The sequence below is a fragment of the Dromaius novaehollandiae genome, chromosome 1 (assembly GCF_036370855.1).
Source record: "Dromaius novaehollandiae isolate bDroNov1 chromosome 1, bDroNov1.hap1, whole genome shotgun sequence".
Lineage (NCBI taxonomy): Eukaryota > Metazoa > Chordata > Aves > Casuariiformes > Dromaiidae > Dromaius > Dromaius novaehollandiae.
This window is the reverse complement of record NC_088098.1, coordinates 22,178,776-22,197,529: the sequence shown is the minus strand read 5'-3', so window position 1 is coordinate 22,197,529 and position 18,754 is coordinate 22,178,776. Positions and strand designations below refer to the sequence as shown.

Here is an 18,754-nt window from a genome sequence, read left to right as displayed (position 1 = left end):
CTGAAAATTCCTCCTCTCCCTCAAAAACCATCATATTACACTGTAAGAACATCTGGATAAAACCAATCGTTGTCTTCTGTGCATTAGGCCATGACTACATTAGTAAATAATTAATCATAAAACTGTGATGATTTGGGGGATTGAAATTGTGAAAAATTTCAGCTGAAAGCATTTAAAATTTAAGTTACAGTAAGAAGCTTATAATTGAATCTCAATCATTTCTACTTGCTAATTATTTTGTTTTCTACACTAAAGAGCAATTCCAAAGCCCACAGAAGTTTATGTTCTATCATATCCATAACTTTATTACTTCCTATATGACATGCTAAACAAAGCAAGGTTTTTTTACTTCGGGTCTCTCATGAAACAAGACAGAAATTAGGGCAATTTTTTTTCATAGACTTGCAATGCTCCTTGCTTGATGCACTGTTTCTCAGGAACTTCAGAACAGCCTGCAGCGGCATTCACAAGTTCTGCCTGCAAAAAGGATGGGCTAAACCCTACATTTCTGGTTAAAAGACAGTGCCCGGACTCTAAGGGACTCCAGGAGCTGGTGCTGTAAAAAACTGTAAGAAGATGGTAAGAAACCCCGAGCTACACCGCAGTGGACAAGCGCCAAGAGGCACCGGGCCTGACCCGGGGAGCTGCGCGGCCCGCCCCGCCCCCCGCTACCTCCTCCCTCAGCACCAGCAGAGGAGGGAGGGCGGCCAGCGGGAAGGCGCGGCCGGAGCAGTGCATCATGGTACACGTAGTTTCCCGTCCCTTCCCCGCACAGAGACTACATTTCCCGTGATGCCGCTAGGGGAGAGCGAGCCGCGGTGTGCGTCAGAGGCGCGGACAGCCAATTGCGGCGCGGCCGAGGCGAGCCCCGTCAGCCGCCAATGTTGTTTTCGCTGAGTCGAGCTGCTGGTGTTGTTGGCGGCGGCGCCATATTGGAAGGGACGAGCCCCCGTTAGCGAGAAGCCCCTTGGCGCTGGCCCGGCCGCCGCCATGCTGTATCTGGAGGACTATCTGGAGAGTGAGTGTGTGCGGGACGCGGATGCCGGCGGCGGGGCATGCCCAGGGGAGGGGAGCCGCGGGCGGGGGGAGCCGCGGCGACGAGGCGGTTCCCCCCTCCCCCACGGCGGTGCCTGACTTCCTCCCCCCGCCCGTCTCTCTCCCCCGCCCCTCCGTGTGCCCGCAGTGATCGAGCAGCTTCCCATGGATCTGCGCGACAGGTTCACCGAGATGCGCGAGATGGACCTGCAGGTGCAGAGTACGTGAGTCCCGCCCCCTCCTCCTCTGCCCGCCCCCCCGCGCCGCGCCGCCTCCCCGCGTCCAGCGCCCGCCCGCGCCGCTCGGCCCGCCCCGCCGGCGGGGGGCGGCCGCGGGCACCGGTCGCTGGCCGCGGGGGCAGGGGAGAAGGGGGCGACGCAGCGCGTCCGCCGGCGCTCCGGCCTGCGTGGGCAGCCCCGCTCCCCGCCGCCGCCCCGCGCGGTGGCCCGCGGGCGGCTCGCCCCCCTCCCTTGCCCTCCCCTCCCCTCCCCGCGCCCCGTCTCTCCGGCAGCTCCGCGGGCCGCTCCAATCCGGTGCGGGGGGCCGCGCTGCGGGGCCCATTGCGTCTCGTCGCCCCGTCCCGGGGCTCGGCAGCCAGCGCCGCGCCGGGCGCCTGGCCGCGGCGTCTGCGGGAGGGCGATGGCGCGACGCTGTCGGCGTGGGCGCTGCTGCGGCTGCGGGAGGCGGCGCTGCGGAGCCCCGGCGCCGCGCGGGGAGCCGCCGGGACGCAGCGAGGGGCGGAGCGCGCGCGCCTGGCGCTGTTTCAGGGAGCGGGGCCGAGCCGCGGCCCCAACGAGCCGCTCGCAGCGCGCCCCGGCTCGGCTGTCAGCCAGCAGCGAGGTCTCCGCGCAGCTAGGATCTGACAGGAGCTTCGCTCCTGGGCTTGTGCTGCTCCCTAAGGCATTTTCGGTGGCACGTCCCAAACTCTTTAGATTTTTGATCCCTAAGAGCAGTGATGGTGGGTTGGAGCATGAGTTATATCCCACTCTTTCAGCAGGTAGCCATATGCTGTTTCTGAAACTTTCCAGACAGCTCCCCTCATGATTGCACATGTCAAAGTGTTTTCTTCTTAGCGTCTTGTGCCTTAGCTGGCACTTACAAAATACACAGTCCACTTTAGGTTTCTTTTTGTCCATTTTATATATCTTCTGTTTATTCTGATCTCAGATGCTACCTAATTCTGTCTTCCTTGCCTTTTGATCTTTAATGCAGTCTCATCTGTGACTTGTGTCAGGACACTAAAGGATTCTGTGCTCTACTTAGGCGTTGCTGTCATTTAACCCACAATTAGTATGTTCATGACCATAATGCAAAGGTCTCTGTTAATGAAATTAAAAGATGACAGGAATCATCAATACAGAAGGTCTGGACTATTGAAGAAAGAGAGGAGAAAGAGCAAGGACTGAAGTAACAAGTCAGTGCAGTACAGTAGTATGAAATGCAGCACCATGCTTTTAATATTTTGCTGTCTAGGAGCACATCTCTTGAAAAGAATAGTTTGACCCATAGTTCTTTGAAGTGAGGTCTCAGGCTCGGTCTGAGGTATTTACTTTAGCGGTCCCAGCTGGCCTGTTTAACAGACTTTATTGATGCATGTTGAACCAGCTATAGGTTTTTCGGTATACTGTGGTGTAAGTGCTATCTTGGCATCAGTGCTAAAGTCAAAGGACCTGAACAGTGGCTTATGAGATAACACTTATGAGGTATGTGTCACTAGGGAGCACCAGGAAAGGGAGGAAGCAGCTTGCGGACTTAGGTGGTTCCAGATAAGATCATGAATTTGTTTTCTGTTGAATGTGGAAACAACAAAGCTAGTAGTTGCTTAAACTGTGTTTTGGAACGAGCTGGCTGGCATTGCCAAGGTTGCAGTACTGTCATTTCCTTTGCCATAACTGGAAATGGCGAATGACGCTTAATATTGTATACTAAGATCAACCTTAGGCCCAGATTTAAAAAAAACTCTTTTGGACATTGTTACTTCAGTAATTCTTGCACAACAAGTGACAAAATATCCCAAGACATTAAACTCCAGGACTCTCATCTCTTTAATAGCAATTGCCAGACTGCCAGCTGAATATTCCATACGAACCAGACTATTCTGATGCTGTGAGATGAGTGACTTACTGTGTAGATTCAGTGTCTCTGAAGTACTTGAAAACAGTGCTTATTCAAGTGATGCTTTCTCAAACCTACACGAGTCATAATGAGGTGACTGGGCTGCTGCCAGAGTTGATGCTGACTTTATAGTCTGTCCTATTCGGACATCATGGACTTCTAATGGAGCAGGTGCTGCTTCTTGTCATTGGAAGAAATGTAGGCAAACCAGCTGTATCTACTGTACATCTTGATAAAACTGCTGTGGGAAAAGTAAAGAACATCCAAGTTGGACTTTAACTCGGATCTCCAACTGAGACAGTTTTCATGTGGAGCATAAAATGTCTTTCTCTGTTTCAGTTCAAGTCGTGGATTATCCTCCATACCTCCATGGTAAAATGTCAAGCTCTGGAGAAAAGTTCTCTCTTCTAATAGAATTTCTGGCAACTCGCCTGCAAAATCTGTTCTAAGAGATTACTATGTCAGAATGTAGTATCACAGTTGTTTTAAAAGGAGGAAAATAAAGAAGAAAAACAGAAAAACTGAAGGAACTTGCATATACCAGAGAGAACCTTCTGGATAATTGAATAGGTCTGTCCTGTGTTCCTCCTTAACAGTCCTGACCTTTCAGGAGAGACCAAGTTGCTTTGAAAGTTTTCCCATATGCAATTTCACACAGAGTAAAGGTGTCCTCAATAAAAAGTAAAGAGGGATTTTTTTTTTTTTCGTGTCTGGGGAGCCATAATTATTATTGTCATCATCTAGCTGTCTTTGCTCTTGGAATAGAAGATGGAGCATTTCATCCTTTGGGTTTATAGACCGAATTATAGTCGTCTGGCCAAAGAACAAAGCTTTAGAAGCCTTCACAGAGTGTGGGCTGCTTGCTTCCTATTCAGGCTTCTTAATCTTCTCCCAGGAGAACACCGTGCAAGTGGAATGTGTACATTCTACAGATTCTCCTATCCTTAACCTGTTTTACACCAAAATTGTTTGACTACTTTGGGTGTAAATAATGTTGATGTGAGCCTGTGTAGCGACTCTTTTGGTTTGGGATTAATTGCTCTCTCTCCAGCATCCTGTTGGTTCTGATGCTGGGCCTTCCCAGCCTAGGCAAAATCAATAAATGTTCCTCTTGGATCATTTAGTGTACGTGATCTTTGGTGAATATTTACATTCTAGTCCTGAAAATTCACAAAGTAAGAAAACCTACATGCTCCATTGGATTTGAAGAATTAGATTTTATTTACATACTCATGAGTTTCTTGATCTAGTTACTTAGCTTTTTGAGATGATTGTCATCGTATGAGGCAGTTTTAATGCTGCATTCCAAAAAATATCTTGAGCGTTTTACACTGAGTCTGAAGGGAGGAGGAAGTTGATACAATGTCGTGTTTCATTTGAAACTATTTTCTGGACAGTATCAGTAAGAGTTCTGTGAAAACAATTTCCAGTACTATCATCTATCCTGAGACTAGTAAGGCTGTCAGAGCTAGTTTGACTGAGGCAGCTGCTTGGTCTTGGAAATATGCAAGCTGTTGAATGGACAAAAAACCAGCTGTTGAAATACTAACCTCAGTGCTTTTTTTGAAGGAGGAGGAAGGGAAGGGAATCCTTGTTCCTGTCTTAATAAATAACCAACCAATAACATGTAGTTTGACACTTTGCTTTCTTATAATAATTAGTTTTAAGGAATTGGTGGCTTTATTTTTTCCCCCTATGATATTTCTCTGCTTCACATAAGTGAGAATCCTGTCCAAGTAGCATCTTTTCAGTGGATTTACCCCTCGATTCCACCTTGTTGGGGGTGGGGGGAATAACCTTCTGAGTGCTTTCAATATACTCGCACTCTTCCTAGCAAATTATGGAGAAAACCTTGACTTGAAGGTGGTGACTTTACTCTTCTGTTGCTCTACCTTTCTGAAGCGCTGTTTTTTTTCAATCATTTGGTTTTGTATTTGACTGTTTCTCTTAGGAGAACATTTTGTTTCCTGCTCAGTTTGTAACTGTCTAGAAAGTTCCAAGGTCAGCAGTCTAGAGCCCTGGGTGAGGAGTTTGGGTCATGCTTTAAGTCACTACCACTGCTCTTAGGGACAAAAAACCTTTAGAACTTGGAGTCCTGCCTGTCCCATGCTGGAGAGCACAAGAACCTTGATGAGAATCCTACCAGAATGCAATTCTGCTTCTTGGAAGTTAAGGTAAATATTTCCCTGCTCTGTCCACTGTCACTTGTTCTGTTTTTTTTCCCCTCTAATAGTTTGCACCTCAGTCCTGTCAGCTTCGTTTAAGAAAAAAAAATCCACCTTATTTTATAGTGTTTATGTACCTGAGAAGATAATATGCATCTTAAAATCTTTTCCTGTGCTACAGATGCAATGGATCAACTTGAGCAGAGGGTAAATGAATTTTTTATGAACGCAAAGAAAAATAAACCTGAATGGAGAGAAGAACAAATGACGTCTATCAAAAAAGTAAGAACCTGACAGGAGTGGGTCACATTTTTCTTTTGCAAAAGAAGGTAACCTGAGGAAAAAAAAAGGTTTATAGCCACAATTAATGGAGACTTTAAATGTTCAGAACTGTGGCTTCCCTCGGCCTTTCACAGAGATATGTAGAACTACCCAAGAGGAGAAGAATGGCTGAAAGGCTTCCTTGATCAAGCGTTCGTCTTTAGTTTTACCCTATATGCACTAGTATTTTTAAAAAATCAGGGATATGTAGTTGTGAGGATACCAGGTACTGTGTTCTGAGCTCAGCCTTTTAACCTTTGTTTCTGCTTGTATGACATGAAGCTGCATAAATGAATGGCTTTCTTTCAGAGGATGTTTTCCAAGCTTAGGTTCAGCATTCCCTTTGAGTCTGCATATGTCCTTGTATATGGTATACTTACAGTATAGGTAGTGTTAGGGGGAGAGGAGTGGGAAGATGGATGTGTTTCAGCTTTCGTTTTATGCTTTAGCACTTAAATGTGGTAATGGTATTGTTAGCAATGTAAGCCATCTCTTTTCAAAAAGAAGATTACTTTGTAGCCTCCTATACTTGTTACTTTAACCCTTTATTCAGCCAAGGGTTTTTTCCTTCGTCAGTACAAATGGATTTTTATATATAAAGTCAAACCTCTGATTTCTCTAGAATAAATGTCAAAAGTAATTTTTTTTCTTCAATGGGACCAAGATTTCACATAGTGTTCACCTAAGCAAGATACTTTTCAGTGGAAATCAAGAATGAAAAGACACTTAAACCTATTTAAAATGAGAGTTAAAACATGTTTAAGCCTACTTAAAAAGAATAGTTTTTGTCTATGGATTTTCATTAGTTAGAGCAGAGTTTAAATTGTGTTGTTTTAGTTAAACTGTTTTATAATACATTTATATAAACTCTTGGAATGATATCTCATGTTGAGTCCATAAACTTATGCTGTATAATATAAAACAAATCCAATACTTTATTTCTTTTCTTGCAGCAGACTAGCTTGTGAAATCTGACTGTCACTGTCAACATCTTGTGATGTGGCTTTTTCTAAGGCATGATTTTAGCTGATTGTTATTTACAATAGAGCTTCACAGTCTTTGAAAACTGACTCAGATCTTTCCTTTTCGCTTACATTTCACACTGGCTTGCAATAGTTAAAAATAACAGAAATTACTTCAGTTACATTCATCATTTAAAAAAAAAATCTCTTCATAACAGGATTATTATAAGGCTTTGGAAGATGCAGATGAAAAAGTACAACTGGCTAACCAAATATATGACTTGGTAAGTAGACAAAAGTGGGTTACCTAAATTTGCACCCTCAGAAATTCTAAACATTTTGATAAGTATTTCTACCTACACTTGCCCTGAAAGAGACATTTAACTTACTGACTTTAAGAAACTTTGTTGCTTTGAGTAATAATTGTTACTTAAATAATAAAAAAAAATCCTGTTTTTCTTTGCTTGTGTTTTAAGTATATCTACTTTACATTTTCTCAGAGTACAGAACTTGCAAGTGAGACTGCAGTAAAACATAGTAGACAAAAAACAAATATTCCTTGTATATCTTTTTTCCACTTCAAACTGATAATGGATATAGGAACTTAACCTCTCTCATTTGCTTAGCTGGTAACTGCGAAAACCTGTTCAATTTGCAGTAGTTCAGTGTACAGAGAGGTACAGTATTCTGTTGTATGGCTACAGATGAACAAAACATTTTGAGTACAGTGTTTATTTCCAAGACACTTAGATTTTTTTTTCCAGTATACAAGAGCATGTCATACTTCACTCAAAAGCACAGAAGTCTTTAAATTTTCAGTTTAGAGACCTGTCTACTCAACACTTAAGGCTACCGATGTATATAGTGGCATCCAAATATTGTGGTTCAACAAAATACCCTCAATTTCTACATGCAGTAGCCCAGCCTTTTCCAAGGTGCATGCTCTTTCTATGCCCTCTTCTATACCCATACCCACAATACCTCCAAACCTTCTTCTCCTTTTTTCTCAAAAGAAACACTTAACCCTGTATCTTGGAACATTACCTGTAGTAAGGGGAGGGCTTCTAGCTGCTGAGCCAATGTGCAGCCTTAGTGTTTGCTGTGATTGACTGGGCAAGTGAGAAGCAACAGCCCTATTTTGATGTTTTTTCTAGTGTCGCTGCTGAGTTAGGGAAATGTAGGTAACCAAGAAGCTATGCTTCTGCGTGTGTCATGCTCAGTGCTGTATGCCAGAGAATTGCTGAAAGGGAAATATTTGGCAGGCTCAAGATTAAAGGTGTAACTATTATTGTTCCAGAATTGAATGTTATTTATTATTGGTTTGTCTCAAAAACAGGTAGACCGTCATCTGAGAAAATTGGACCAGGAACTTGCCAAATTTAAAATGGAACTTGAAGCAGATAATGCTGGAATAACAGAGATATTAGAGAGGCGTAAGTATGCATACTTTTCTTAAAGAACATTGGCAAGTTTTCTGTCAATTTGAGAAATGAAAATACCATAAATTTCTTAGTGGCCCATAATGTTTCCACTTGTTTCAAAACTATGCTTTGACCTAAATACCTTTTATCAGTAAGTGATCCCAAGTTTTAATTCCAGCCTCAATGTTAACTGGTCAAGTCAAAATACAACTGAATATTTAGAATAACTTCTTTTTGCAAAACAGTTGCAATTGTGAATTACTGCAGAAAGGTACAAAACTCTATAAACCTGCTTTTAACACCTGTATGTACTTAGATAACTACTGCAGTGCAAACTTTCCACTTACCTGGTTGAAAATATACTGTTCCTTATGTGGATTGATTACCAACAAATTGAGGAGGGGGGATGTTTTAGTTATAGTTATGGAACGTCAAGTAAAATTAGGCGCTCTCTGTGCTTTTGTGTTTTGGAGGGAATGGGTCATTTTGTAAAGGGATAGAGAGGAAGAAGCATTTTGGAGAGGAAGGCTTCATGCTTAACAAGTGTTGCAATGCTGGTATTAAGAATGCAAACAAAAATATAATGGTATGCATTTCTGAAGATTTTAAGATCTAGTGTGATAGCTTTGTGGCTAGCTTGGTGTAGGAGAATCCAACCTTTTTATATGCATCAACATTTAAATGTCAAGTTCAAATGTGGTTATAATAAAATTCAAAATTAATTTAGCTATTGGTGATTGTGGAGCTAAGAGTCAGTAGTGACTGTTCTTCTGACCCAAGGCTAGTGAAATAGTAACCTAAGTCACACAAGGAGATTAAGAATACCCCTTCTTTGAACCTTGTACGGCTTTGTTACAAAAGATCTCTTTTTAGATGTTTTATTTGTAATCACTCTTTTAAAATAGCAGACACAAAAAGAAAACTGCAAAATAAGTTTTGTTTGTTTGTTTGTTTTTTTTAATGAAGTAGTGAGTACATAAAAGGACAACTAGTTTATTTAATTTGGAATCCAAGTTGCAGTTTTAAGTTGTGGTACTACTTTTCAGTTGAGTCGTGTGATTGCTGAGGTAAGTAGAGAGAATTTTGAGAACTTAAAGATAAATGTGCCACAGACTGCATATTACATCTTTAAAATACTCCTTTTTTTTAAATAAAATGAAAAGTAGAAATCTCATTACATTTTAACAGTCGGAGTAAATACGTATTATTGATATTCCGCCAGAGGGCAGCCTTTTGACTAGTTCATAACATGATTAATGTTTCTTCAGCCAGACTATTTTCTTGTGCTTGGAACCTCTTCTAGAATAACTGTGATTACCTTTTTTTTTTTTTTTTCTTTCTTAAGTACTTTTTTTTAAAGCATTGAGCATTGATAGAAAAAGGAGTAAAGAAATGTGGAAGGTACGGATTTAGAGAAATGAATTTGAATTACTTTCTTCAATTATTAGGTCTTTCTGTGTATAAGTTTCTTTGTATTGCAGTTAGTTCAAAATCTTTTCCTGCTGAAGACTGATACAAACTGTTGTGTATTGTCCTAATAGAAATTTACAGTCATAGTCTGTCCTGTACTGTGATCATTTAGCCTCATGACTGACATTACGCAAGATGTTATTCTTAGACATACATTTGGATCCTTCTTTTGTCATACTCTCAACTGAAAGAGCAGTTTTTTAAACAATTTTCTCTTGCCTTCTCTTGGCTCAACAAAATGGATATGTGAGAGCTTGACTTAATTTTTGTAGTAGCTTCTATACCACATTAAAAAAATGATCTTCAGTTTACATCAGTGCAGATCATTAGTACTTCTGGTACAGCAGTCTACAGCCATCACTGGTCTATATGCAACTCATTGGAATAGGTGGCATGATAAGGGCAGTGTTGTTGCGTCTTCTCTTTATTGGCCTTGGGTTTAACATCTTGACTTCAATAATTGTATGGCAGCAGTCATCAATTTTTAGTTTAAAAATGTTTTACTCACTGGCTCCTTGTTGTACTATGGGAATGGTTTCAACTCGGGAAAATATCGTTCTGATTAAAATAAGTATAATTACATAGTGATTTGGTTAATATTATAAAGATTCACTTAGTATGTAAAAGTCAAGATCATTTCAATGATGACTTTCAAATTTTCCTCTCCTTTTTAACTCCGTGATAGGGTCTCTGGAGCTGGATACACCATCACAGCCTGTGAATAACCATCATGCCCATTCGCACACTCCAGTAGAGAGTGAGTTCTTGCAACTTAAACATGTTCACTTTCTATGTTTTCTTATTTGTTGTCAAGTAGTATTAGAAAAAATATCCAAAACTTTATATTTTTTTCTCTACAAACCCTGGAAAAAAGTGGTCATAATGCAGTGATGATAATGTCTGTTCAGAGGAATTGAAAGAATAAAATAACAATGTTTTACTGGAGGGATTTAGTTTAGAATGCTGTTTTATTATCTCTAGTTACAGTTTTACTTTCAGTCTGAAAAGCTTTTGTGTTGAAGTTGATTACACTTGTTTTATTTAGAAAGGAAACACAATCCATCTTCTCACCATAGTACAACAGATCACGTTCCTGAGAAGAAGTTTAAATCTGAAGCTCTCCTATCTACTCTCACTTCAGATGCTTCTAAAGAGAATACACCAGGTAATCATAATTGCCATTGCATTTTATTACTTTTTAATAGGAAGAAGTGAGATCCAATTATTTGTGAATTGTACTGGTTTTTGAGATCAAAGGCTAATATGCTTTAATGGTTTTTCTGTTGTTTGAAACATGAGAAATTGCAGGCAGTGTTACCCATCTGTGTTGTCCATGAAGCACATCAGGTTTGTTGTCATTTGACAGCTGTGTTAGCTGTTTCTTCTTCCAAGCAGTGTGAAGAAAAAGATAGCAGTACAGTTTCATTCAACCAGTAGTAGAACTACTAGATTCAGTGCATTCTTATTTTCAGAAAAGAAAGCAGTGCAACTACTTGCAAGGTAGGGGAGAAGAATTTTTACTCTTCTTTTATTTTTAAAGGGTGCTTTTGACCTATTATTCAGTTACAGTAAAACAAAAACCATTGGAGTGTTGTGCATTTTAAAATAGGTGAGAAGTCCTTTTGAGTTGTGAATTTAAAAAAACCTTTGCTGCTCATTTTCAGAGTGAGGGTGTTTCATAGTTTATTTTGTGGAAAATGAAAGCATTGTATTTTGTACACAATATTTTTCCAAAATACTGTGCAGAAATGAATTTATCTCTTCTTGCTTTAGACTTGGCAGGTATATCAGACCTGAATCACAGTTGTCTGTAGCCAAATTATTTAGTTACTGTCACCTCTTTGGAGAGAAAAGGTGGCTTTTCTTCCTTTGTGGACTAATCCTCCCGAACTGTAATACAAATTAAGCATTTCAGTGTCTGGCTACAGTAGGTTTTGGAATTTAGTGCTGTTCAACACTTCATATAGTCTCCTTTGTACTTTTTTTTTTCTTCTTCTTCTTCTTTTCTTTCCTTGAGCTTTGCAAGAGATGGCAAATGAAATGGAACTGCATTTGTTGAGCAGCTGTCAATCTGTTGATTGCTATGGAAATTTGTGTTTTGTTAAAATTGTTGTGGTCTATAGTTTTTAGAATTAAGATGCATTACAAGTTTTATTTTAGAAACAGTATTGTTGTACAGTCAAACTTTTACTTTCTCCTTGATGGTAACTGCAGTGAGTATTGTTTTAACTGAGATTTGGTTTATACAGACGTAGGAGCTGGACTGAGCAGGAACTCTTTGCACGTGAAGATAGATGGGGAGCAAACTTTTTCTTGTTTTTTTAAAGCCAACACTGTCTGTGTTAAATAACTTTTCCAACATTTTTCAAAATGATCATACTACTCTGATGCATAACCAGACTACCTAATCTTTCACTGGTTGTCATATATAATTCTTCTTAAAATGCAAAGGTATTTAGTTTCATTTTGAATTTCATAAATGTGTTCTGTTCATCAAGGGTGTCGAAACAGTAATTCATCATCCTCTTCAAACAATGCATACAATACAAACTCTTCTCAACCATTGGCATCATATAACCTGGGCTCATTATCTTCAGGATCTGGGGCCGGTGCTATTACCATGGCAGCAGCTCAAGCAGTGCAAGCCACAGCACAGGTAATGTCAAAACATTCTTGAAAGTCTGCCATCCATTATTGATTAAGGAGAAAGACTAGTGATTTTTTTTTTTTTTTTTTTTTGGGATCTGCATTTCCATGATCACTTTCAGCTGATATGATTCAGTTTTCATATTACCACTGTTCTTTGTATACTACAATTTCATGTTGTAAAACTTGCAGAAAGGGACAGCTTGTAATGTATCTTTTCCTATGACATATTCTTACCCATTTTTACCACTTACTATATGTTGTTTTGTTCATGGGGGTAATTAATGAACCTCTGCAAATAATAATTTGCAGCCTGGTGTGTTGTATGTAAGAACTCTGCTGTGCAATGTGATACAGCATCAGTATTCCTTTTAGATGAAGGAAGGAAGAAGAACATCCAGTCTAAAAGCCAGCTATGAAGCATTTAAGAACAATGATTTTCAAATTGGAAGAGAATTTTCACTATCCAGAGATTCAACTGGATATTCATCATCAGCTCTGGCATCCACATTAACACAGACGTTAAGTTCATCAACCACAGATTCACGAAGTGGCAGAAAAAGCAAGTAGGTTTTCATTCTTGTTCACTCCAGTTATAGTTTAAGGCAGCTAAGCTTTCTTTTAAAATGGACGGCCCATATTAGAAATACTTTGTATTTAATATTCCTGGGGCAACAGCCTATACAACACAAGGTAGTTATTGCCTGCTGGCTTTTTTTGTTCAGGGCTTTCTGTTTTGTTTTCTTGCATTTCTTTTTATTTAAACAAACCCACTCTAGGGTTTTAAATAAAAGTCTTCATTTGCTTTTTGTTCTGTTACGTACCTGGTTTCTTTTCTCATTGTTCTGGGGTGAAGATTTGGCCTAAAATCAAATATTAGAAATCACTATGTAATGCTTGGTAGATGGTTTTGAAGTAGATCTGTTGATCGGCTTCATGCCACTTTGCGAAAAATCATGACACTTTTGAAGGCTGAACATTTAGGACAGGAAACAGAATGGATTCTCTGTCTGATTAATTTAAAAGTATTTGAAGATTCTAGTGAACCAGTACTAGAAAGAGCTCATCTGAGAATGTGCATCCTTTTACACTGACGTGCATGTTTTCTTTTTCATACAAACTTGCATGCATTCACAGTTCATTTAATAATTGTGTCTAAGAAATGTTTTTCATCTACAGCTGTCTTAGGTGTCAGATCTGACCTATAATCAAAAGCTTAGTATTTGTATAGTGGCACATTTCTAATGGACTGATGGTGCTTGAGTGGGAATTAACATAGAATCAGTCATCTTCAAACACGGCTATCCATTGTACATGACACACATAATATTTATGTGCAAATTCTGTTTATTTTATTAGTAATAATTTTTATGGAGACTTGACACCAGGGCTATCGATGAAAAATGTTGTGAAGAAAAACATTCATTGAAGCCATTTGACAGCTTAAAGCTGTTAAATTCCATTGATTAGAATAATCTGTCTTGTATTTATAGGCATGGATTGGTTTCCTTTTCCAAACAGTATTCAATCCATCCATCTCAGTTCTTGAAATCTATTATGGAATGGCACTTAGAGATTTACATTCTGTAATGTTTCAGAATCTGTGAAGTATTTGCTTTGTGATCCTTTCACTTGATAGTAAATGTATTCATAGTATGTTATTTTTTCTTTGTTCAGAAACAACAACAAATCCTCAAGTCAGCAGTCCTCATCATCTTCCTCCTCTTCCTCTCTATCATCATGTTCTTCTTCATCTGCATTAGCACAAGAACTGTCTCAGCAAACAGCAGTAATACCAGAGTCTGATTCAAACAGCCAGGTTGACTGGACCTATGATCCAAATGAACCACGTTACTGCATTTGTAATCAGGTAAGAAAGACTCCCAAGCTGAAGTATAATCAGAGCTGCTATTTCATTGTAGTTTAACTTCCTTCTCTGATTGCTAATTTAAAAACAGATCAGAATTTCACTACTGAAGATAGAATGTTTTTAGTATTTACCTGCTGGTGATATGAGTAGTAAAAAACAAGTAAGTTTTTCTGTGATGTAACATATCTGGAGAGTTCTAAATCTTTTACTCAAGACTTGAAGACTTCAAGATTGAACAGGTTCACAGTGAATTTACTTAAAATTCCAAGTTAGTAAGGAAGATCATTTTCCGGGTCTCTCCTGCTTTCCTTCTTGTTACGAATAATGGAGAAACTACTAGTTTTGTAAAAGCCACCCAGAAACTTCAAAGGATGAAAGAGGACATGAGATTATTTTTTTTTTTGTGTCTGTTCTTACTTTAAATACTTTTAAGTGTGCTAGTGTAGGTTTTTTTCCAGTTTATAGGGGTTTTTTTGTTTTTTTTTTTTTGTTGTTGTTTAATTCTGTTGAAAGCATTTGGTGTTTTCAAATAGTAAAAGTGTTTGAAATTGTCATGTTTGCAAGGGAAATCCCAAACAGCAGTATCATTGTGAAATGTGGACTGGTAATGTGCTGAGTACTGTTGTTCAGACCACTTAAGTGCTTAGTTCAGGTTTTGAATGCTGACCTTTCTTATCCAACCTGAAATGTGCATAAATATAATTTCTTTTTTCACGTAAAAAACAGATTTTGGAAATAAGTTTGGTATGAACATAGCATTCTTCAGATTGTATAACTAACAAAAAATAAAAAGATTATTGCTGCTGATAATGAAAAACTCCTCAATGGAAAAGCTCAAATACTAGGCCTTTGAAAATGTCAGTTGCTTATAATTAATAATTACTATTTTTTTATTCTTTCAATTAGGTGTCCTATGGTGAAATGGTAGGCTGTGATAATCAAGATGTAAGTAACAAAGTCCTAAAGATTCATGAGAGAGGCTTGTGCATATAAATATTGCTTACAGAAGTTAACTTTCTTTAGAGTAGAGATTTTTTTATTTGTTTTTGTTTTACTCTTATGTACAGAATGATGAAGCTTTTTGGTTAAAAAAAACAAGTAATTCTTTTTCTGCACTTGTCCCCTACCCCACCTTAGACTTAGCAGTGATCTTAAAAAAAAAAAAAAAAAAAAAAAAAAAAGGCTTTAAACATGTAGGATGGGTGGAAGAAGGTGGTGAAAGAAGAAAAGATGGACATATGTTTTTAATATTATTAATTCCAGATGCCTAAGTGTTCCATTTATTCCTCCTTACTTAAGCAGAAAGTGGTTCAGTTATTATATGTAATGAAAGTATTTGTACACTGGGAACATAGCTTTTAAGAACTTCTAAGCTTATTTAGATCTTCTTTCTAAACAAAACCACTGTGCTTACTAATTTTTTTGTGGTTGAAAGAATATTTTTGCTAAAAAACAAAGCATATGGAAAAATAGAAATTAAATTTTGAACCCTTGCATTAAACAGACTTGAATATTTCCTCAATTATTCACTGTCTTAAATGTTGTAACACTACATATTAGTGATTTTCTTTCCTCTCTGAGCAGCTTCAAAATTAAAAAGCCTTGTTCCAACACTAAAGCTTTTTTTAAATATTGGAAATGTACCACTTACTATTCTGATATTTATGGATTTCACTCTTGCTACTTCAGATTTTTCATTCTTATTTCATCTTTCGTGACTTGTACTGCGACTGAAGGAATCATGCAGAAAGTTAGTTAGTGGAAGAATGAAGAAGAAAGCTAGAGGTTTGCAGTAGATACTAGAAATGGTAGTAGAGCCAGGTTTATAGAAAATTTCATGAAAATCGTAAACAGAAGTAGAGCTTAGGTGTTGGTGATAAAAGCGCAATGGGAATGTGTATATGGGTTCAGCCATTCTTTAGGAAACTTCTTCCCATCTGTCTCCACAGTTCAGACTGTTTTAGAAGGCTTTATCCATTTTCAGGAAGGTTTGACATATTTAAAATACCCTTTATTTCTCGGTACTTTCAGCTGTGTCACTATTAGTACCAGTTGTCTCACTCAAATAAAAAAGTTTTAAAATAGTTGAATGGAATGATTTAATAACTGACATACTTCTTCATTTACACAGAAGTGAGTAATAATTACATCTGTGTCACTTGAGGTGTTGTCAAACTAGATATTTCCTAAGCATAATATACTTAATTTGCTCTGTTATGTTGGTCCATGTGTGACTTCCAGAATTGTTACTGCTTTCTTTGAGTGTGCATTAGAGACCGACATACTCTTCTAACTCTTCTCATTTTGTCCTGTGACTTTGTGTGAAAGGCAGAATCTGTGCTGCTTATTGGTGCTTCATTTTTATTGAATGGTTCTTGTGACAGGTGTTTAAAAAAAAAAAAAAAACAAAACCAAACCCTCTCTTTAACTCTCTTTTTATAGTGCCCTATTGAGTGGTTCCATTATGGCTGTGTTGGACTGACAGAAGCACCAAAAGGGAAATGGTACTGTCCACAGTGTACGGCTGCAATGAAGAGAAGAGGCAGTAGACATAAATAAGCTTCTTCATTTGGAAAACAAATTACATACTAAAGATTTTATAGAGGACTTGGTGGGGGGGGTGGGGAGGGAACGCACCACACTTCTTGCAACCACTTAAAGAAGGGTTAACATAGCAGTCATAAGATCTTGGAACTATTGATTTTGCTAGTTGTGTTTTAATATTGTAAGCAAATTATTTATGCACATTGATGTGCTACAGATACTATTCCAGTGAGCCTTGGATTGTTCCAGTGGCTAACATATGCAGACATTTGTACTCAAACCATTTTCTCTAAGCAATGGGCATTCTACAATAATTCAGTCTTCAAAGAATTCTCATAAGTGAAGATTTTAAATGTATGTTTTATATTCAACAGATATATTCTGCTGCATGTACTGTACTCAAGAGCTGTTATGTAACATTATGTATATAAATGGTGCAAAAAGTCAGTGCTTCTAATAAGAATATAAGACAGTGGTTTTTAAAATGCCTTTATAGCTTTGGTTCTTTATGAAACTTAATTCAGCAGGCTGAAGAAAATGGTTCTTGTATACAGCGGGCTGTTGTCCTCTAGGGTACTTGAGTATGTAAAAACAAAAAAAAAATGCTGTAGAATAAAACAAACTTGTGCCATTAGTCTTTATATGTTTCTGCCCCAGACAAGGTGCAGGTCATAAGAAGAAGAAAAAAAAAAGGTGTTAAAGTGATGATAAATTTTTATACCAAATGTGTTTATTTTTTTGTGCAAGTAATCCTTTAAATTTGAATTGTATTAGGTGTTAAAATAAAACAAAATGACCTTAACTCCTGGTATTAATTTTCTCTGTACGTATGTCAAAAAACAAAAGCTTTGTCCCTGAAACTGTTTTGGAGGAATATAGCTAAGTTTGCATAAAAGATTCTTGCAATGTGACCTATACATTCATAGATCTTTTGATCTTTTACAGGAGGACATTTTTCTTGATGGGTGGATAACAAATGCATAGATAGGAAAATGTTGAAACATCATTTGCTTTGAGGTCTTTGACTTCAGACAATCAGCGATACTTACTTAAATGGACACAAAAGTTCTGTTTTCCATGTGGTTAAAAAAATCCCTAACCCATGGCAAGTGATAGGAAGGAGATCCTGCCTGTGGCTTTTAGGATGAGTGGCATGGGTAGAAATAGGAAAGTGAGATGAAAACCATGGTAAACTTGTCTTGAAGCCGATATATTCCTGTCCCGACCCAATATCGGGAGGGTTTCGTTACGATCCCAAGGACGAGATTAAGATGCTAAATCTGGTCAAATATCGTACAACCTTTTAACTTTATTTTCCATGAAGTGGAGAGAAAAGGTGGGGGAAAAGCGAAGGGGAGGCGAAGGGAAGAGGGGAACAGAACAAGGGTAAGGGGAAAAGATAGAGAAAGTTGGAAAAGGAGAGAGGAAGCTAGCTACCACCGCTCCGAGGCTGATGATGTTCCGCTGACTCCGTTCGAATCACAGCTCAAGCTGGGTGCCTCCGACGAGGGACGTGAAGCGAGGGACGAGGGCCGAGAGAGGGAGCGAGGGGGGGGCCAAACAAAGAAATCCCTCGGCAATTATAGCTTTTTCAAATTAAGTTTTCCCACCCCTCATGTGGTAGTTCAGACCAATAATAATATTTGGGTCTGGGGTCTCCTGCTCCTTATTGGGTCTCATCACTGTCCCTAGGTAGGCCGTTTACTGTTGACGTTTCTGCTGACAGGTGTGTCTCCATTCTTGGGTCCAGCCATTAGCTCTCAAGGTCCTGACAAAGAAGGTGATAACTCCAGCAATTAGCACTGTTTCAGCAGTGCACAGGAATGCAAATTGCTGATAACTCCCTTATCATTCCCGCCTGCAGCAGCTCTGGGCCCTTTCTCACTGAACTAGGGAGTGCGGCCTAAGGCTTCAGCAAATTTAGCCACTCATGCCAAGCAGGTTTTATAGAAGTTGTGCTAAAAACGGACAATAATTTACAGTCCAGATCCCAAAGTCTCTGCCCAATTGTGGTCTCGTTCAGTGCAGGCTTGGTGTGTTCCGGGTGGTCGCAGGGAGACCATCTCGGGGAGGTCGCAGCAGCCCAGTCCTGTTTCCGCCAGGGACAGATGGCTTGTTTGGGGTTGTGGCCTGCCTGCACCCCATGCACCAGGAAATGTTTAAGGCAAAAAATTCATTCATCTGTCCGCCACAATTCCTTCCTGG

General features: G+C 39.2%; 1 protein-coding gene across 3 annotated transcripts; it reads left to right on the top strand.

Annotated features, from left to right (window-relative positions):
• Window positions 1-821: 821 nt before the first annotated feature.
• ING3 (inhibitor of growth family member 3) lies at window positions 822-17,351 on the top strand. Of its 3 annotated transcripts, XM_064507087.1 has the most exons (13): window positions 823-1,018; window positions 1,184-1,255; window positions 5,218-5,324; window positions 5,497-5,597; window positions 6,817-6,882; window positions 7,935-8,031; window positions 10,175-10,246; window positions 10,535-10,654; window positions 11,988-12,145; window positions 12,511-12,701; window positions 13,813-14,005; window positions 14,912-14,950; window positions 16,448-17,351. In XM_064507087.1, the coding sequence occupies exons 4-13, from the start codon at window positions 5,502-5,504 to the stop codon at window positions 16,562-16,564; spliced, it is 1,149 nt and encodes a 382-aa protein (XP_064363157.1). In that variant the 5' UTR covers window positions 823-1,018; window positions 1,184-1,255; window positions 5,218-5,324; window positions 5,497-5,501; the 3' UTR covers window positions 16,565-17,351. The 3 variants fall into 3 exon arrangements, with proteins under 3 accessions (XP_025969309.1, XP_064363157.1, XP_025969308.1); XM_026113524.2 differs by lacking the exon at window positions 5,218-5,324 and having other exon boundaries at window positions 822-1,018; window positions 12,087-12,145; XM_026113523.2 differs by lacking the exon at window positions 5,218-5,324.
• Window positions 17,352-18,754: the final 1,403 nt, after the last annotated feature.

Coding starts and splice junctions, on each gene's coding strand:
- ING3 (XM_026113523.2), top strand. CDS start 991: ATGCTGTATCTGGAGGACTATCTGGAGA. Junction 1,019..1,183: donor TCTGGAGGACTATCTGGAGA/GTGAGTGTGTGC, acceptor GTGTGCCCGCAG/TGATCGAGCAGCTTCCCATG. Junction 8,032..10,174: donor AACAGAGATATTAGAGAGGC/GTAAGTATGCAT, acceptor ACTCCGTGATAG/GGTCTCTGGAGCTGGATACA.